This window comes from Crocuta crocuta, unplaced genomic scaffold (assembly GCF_008692635.1).
Source record: "Crocuta crocuta isolate KB4526 unplaced genomic scaffold, BGI_CrCroc_1.0 scaffold2428, whole genome shotgun sequence".
Lineage (NCBI taxonomy): Eukaryota > Metazoa > Chordata > Mammalia > Carnivora > Hyaenidae > Crocuta > Crocuta crocuta.
Genome location: NW_027529225.1, coordinates 2,431 through 7,055, shown reverse-complemented (window position 1 = coordinate 7,055; position 4,625 = coordinate 2,431). Strand labels below are relative to the sequence as shown.

Below are 4,625 nucleotides of genomic sequence, written 5' to 3'. Positions count from 1 at the left end.
TCCCCTCCTCACAGGCAATCAGTGTTATTGGTTTATTTGTGTATCCATCTGGGGACAGTTTATACATATGTAGGTAAATGTTGGTAAATAAAGACATATATATATGTACACCTGTTTACCCAAATGGAAGCATAGTATATACACTGTTCTGTACCTTGCTTTTTTTTTTCACTAAAACTATGTATCTTGAAAATCATTACATATATATTCCATTTATCTATGAGTGCTTTACAAATAACCCCAAAATTCAGTGGCTTAAACTAATAAAAGTAAAACATGTTTAAATTNNNNTTGTGTAGGCTCAGCTAGGCAGTTCTCATTTGGGATCTCATTCAGTTGTGGTCTGACAGTATCTGGGGCTGAAGTCACCATGAGGTTTGTCCACTTGAATATCTAGGAGTTGATACTGGTTGTTGGCTGGAACCTTGCCTGGAGCTGTCAGCTGGAACACCTACAGATGACCTCCCCATGTGTCTCTCCACTTCCTCACAGCCTGATGTCTAATTACCAAGAATATGTGCCCCAGAAAGGACCAAGTGGAAGCTACGTGAATGTTTATGACCTAGCCTCAGAAATCATACAGCACTTGTATGCTTGTATCAAATTAGACACAAGCAGGCCTGGATTGAAGGGGAGAGAACACAGACCCAATCTCTTCATGGTAGGATTGTACAAGCCACACTGTAAGAAGAGCATGTTAGATGGAACATTATTGGAGTCATTTTGAAACATACAGTCTGCCACGATCTAGATCTATATCATATTTTCCTAATAGTTACATAGCATTCCCTTCTTTGAATATACCACAATTTGTTTAACTAGTCTCCTATTGATGGACATTTGGGTTGTTTCCCATCATTCACTGTCACAAACACTACAGCAAATAACCTACCTCATAGAATGTATCATTTCTCATGTGTGGAGTTTATCCTACAGATATACCAGAAGTAGAATTGTTAGGTCAAAGAATATAGATATTTTGAATATTAATATGTATTTCCAAATAGCTCTCCAGAGAGAGTGTCTCAACTTTTACTCCCACTGGCAATATATCAAAACTACCTATTTTCCCAAAGCCTCATCAATGCAGTGTTATCAAATNATAAACTGCAAATATTTTTATGTTTGTAATTTGTACCGTGACTTTGCTTATGGTGGTTTTTGCAATAAGAATTTTGTTGTTTCTATGTATATAAATGCATCAGTATTTCTTTTATGGCTTCTTATGTATAGGTTATAGTTTTTAAGAAGTCCTCTTGCCCTCAAAGTCATAAAGCAGTTCTCCCATATTTTTTCTAGTACCTTTACATTGAAATATTTGATACATTTGGAATTCTGATATACAATGTAAGGCATGAATCTAGCTTCTTTTTCAGATGGTTACTTCATTGTCTTAATATTATTTAATAAATAATCTATCTTTATTGTATATCAAATTCCCAGTTTCATAGCAATTTATATATTTTTATGGTACTTCACAGTTGACTCATGTTATAGTAATCTTTACAACAAAAAATAAAATAAAAATAAGCACATATCTTTTTTATCTCTTCATTAGCTCCCTAAGTGTAGCATACTTTCTGAACTATCAATAGTTAAATTAAACCTTTGACTTTATTTTCAGCTATGTTGAAGACTGTGAAGAGAGTAAAAGAATGCATTTTGTAAAAACACAGCTAGAAACTAAGACTTTTTCTTGTCTAGGTATTTGTGTTTCAGGGCTGATCACTATTCATAGGTTTACAAGGATTCTTGGTAAATAATATTTAGTATTTCCTAATGAGACAGACCTAACAAAAATAGGCACATCCGTTTTAACAGTGAAACAAATGATTATTGCCAGTAGCTTTATTTAGAACTAATGTAGGTCTCTCTTTAACATTTCAGAGGACCTGACTGGGACACTGGATTATATGATGAAGGGAGTGCAACAGTCCGAGAGCTGCTTACTGAACTGTATGGCAAAGTTGGAGAAATTCGTCACTGGGGCCTGATCCGGTACATCTCTGGAATCTTAAGGAAGAAAGTGGAAGCACTCGATGAGGTACTATAAATTCTTCTTGAACTTATACCAAATCTAAATGAAGGTGCTTTTTTAAAGCATTTCAAAAAAAGTAAATTTATTTTTTAATTTATTTTTTAAAATCAAGTTAGTTAACATAATGTAATATCGGTTTCAGAAGGAGAACCCAGTGATTCATTACGTACATATGACACCCAGTGCTCATCCCAACAAGTACATTCCTCAATACCCATCACCCATTTATCCCATCTCCCACCCACCTCCCCTCCAGCAACTCTCAATTTGTTCTCTATATTTAAGTGTCTCTTATGGTTTGCCTCCCTCTTATTATCTTATTTTGTGTTCCCTTCCCATGTGTTCATCTGTTTTGTCTCTTAAATTCCACATATGAGTGAAGTCATATATTTGCCTTTCTCTAAGTAACTTACTTTGACTTACTTCACTTAGCATAATACATTCTACTTCCATCTATATTGTTGTAATTGTTAAGATTTCATTCTTTTTGATTGCTGAGTAGTATTCCATTGTGTATATATCCACATCTTCTTAATCCATTCATCGGTAGATGGACATTTGGACTCTTTCCATAATTTGGCTATTGTTGACAGCACAGCTATAAATATTAGGTGTATGTGCCCCTTCAAATCAGCATTTTTGTATCCTTTGGGTAAATAGCTAGTAGTGCAATTGCTGTGTCATAAGGTAGTCCTATTTATAATTTTTTGAGGAACCTCCATACTGTTTTCCAGGGTGTCTGCACCAGTTTGCATTCCCTCCAGCAGTGCAAACGCATTCCCATTGCCTTGCATCCTCGCCAACATCTGTTGTTTCCTGAGTTATTAATTTTATCCACTCTGACAGATGTGAGGTGGTATCTCATTGTGGTTTTGCTTTGTACTTCCCTGAAGATGAATGATGTTGAGCATCTTTTCATATGTCTGTTATCCATCTGGATGTCTTCTTTTGGGAAGTGTCTATTTATGTCTTCTGCCCATTTCTTCACTGGATTATTTAATTATTGGGTATTTAGTTTCATAAGGTTTTTTTTAAAATAGATTTTGGATACTAACCCTTTATCCAATATGTCATTTTCAAATATTTTCTCCCTCTGTTGGCTACCTTTTGGTTTGGGTGATTGTTTCCTTCACTGTACAGATGTGTTTTATCTTGATGAGGTCCCAATAGTTGACGTTTGCTTTTGTTTCTCTTACCTCCAGAGATGTATCTAAAAAGAAGTTGCTGCGGCCGAGGTCAAAGAGGTTGCTACCTGTTTTCGCCTATAGGATTTTGATGGTTTCCTGTTTCATATTTAGGTCTTTCATCTATTTTGAATTTATTTTTGTGTATGGTATAAGAAAATGGTCCAGGTTCATTCTTCTGCATGTCACTGTCCCATTCTCCCAGCATCATTTGCTGAAGATAGTGTCTTTTTTCCACTGGACACTCTTTCTTGCTTTGTTGAAGATTAGTTGGTCACACATTTGTGAGTCCATTTCTAGGTTCTCTGTTCTGTTCCATTGGTCTATGTGTCTGTTTTTGTGCCAGTACCACACTGTCTTGATGATTACAGCTTTGTACTATAGCATGAAGTCCGGAATTGTGATGCCTCCAGCTTTGGTTTTCTTTTACAACATTACTTTGACTATTTAGGATCTCTTCTGGTTCCACACAAATTTTAGGATTGATTACTCTAGCTCTGTGATGAATGCTGGTGTTATTTTGATAGGGATTGCAGTGAATGTGTAGATGGCTGGGGAGTATTGACATTTTAACAATATATGTTCTTCCAATCCATAAGTATGAAATGTTTTTCCTTTTTTGTGTGTGTGTGTCTTCTTCAATTCCTCTCAGAAGCTTTCTGTAGTTTTCAGTGCACAGATCTTTTACCTCTTTAGTTAGGTTTATTCCTAGGTATCTTATGGTTTTGGTTGCAATTATAAGTGACTCTGATTCCTTGATTTCTCTTTCTGCTGCTTCATTATTGGTGTATAGAAACGCAACGAATTTCTGTACGTTGGTTTTATATCCTGTGACTTTGTTAAATGGAGGTGCTTTTTTAAACACTGGTTTCCACGGGCACCCTCCTACACTGTTGGTGGGAATGTAAACTGGTGCAGCCCCTCTGGAAAATACTGTGGAGGTTTCTCAGAAAGTTAACAATAGAAATTCCCTATGACCCAGCAATAGGACTGCTAGGAATTTACCAAAGGGATACAGGAGTGCTGATGCATAGGAGCACATGGACCCCAATGTTCATAGCAGCACTCTCAACAATAGCTAAATCATGGAAAGAGCTTAAGTGTCCATCAACTAATGAATGGATCAAGAAGATGTGGTTTATTTATACGATGGAATACTACATGGCAATGAAAAGGAATGAAATCTGGCCATGTGTAGCACATGGATAGAACTTGACAGTGTTATGCTGAGCAAAGTAAGTCAGGCAGAGAAGGACAGATACCATATGTTTGCATGTATAGGTGGATTAGGAAGAACTTAATGGAGGACCATGAGGGAGAAGAAGGGGAAAAATAGTTGGGGAGGGGGAGGGAGGCAAACCAGGAGAGACTCATGAATGCTGAGAACGAACTGAGAGCTGATG

General features: G+C 36.5%; 1 protein-coding gene across 2 annotated transcripts in view; it reads left to right on the top strand.

Annotated features, from left to right (window-relative positions):
- The window catches only part of LOC144226881 (phosphorylase b kinase regulatory subunit alpha, skeletal muscle isoform-like), a 28,067-nt gene that overhangs the window by 21,134 nt on the left and 2,308 nt on the right, over positions 1-4,625 (top strand). For both annotated transcript variants that reach the window (XM_077758387.1, XM_077758386.1), the window contains one exon: positions 1,888-2,044. In XM_077758387.1, coding sequence (XP_077614513.1) covers positions 1,888-2,044 — 157 coding nt within the window. The remainder of the gene's footprint in view (positions 1-1,887; positions 2,045-4,625) is intronic.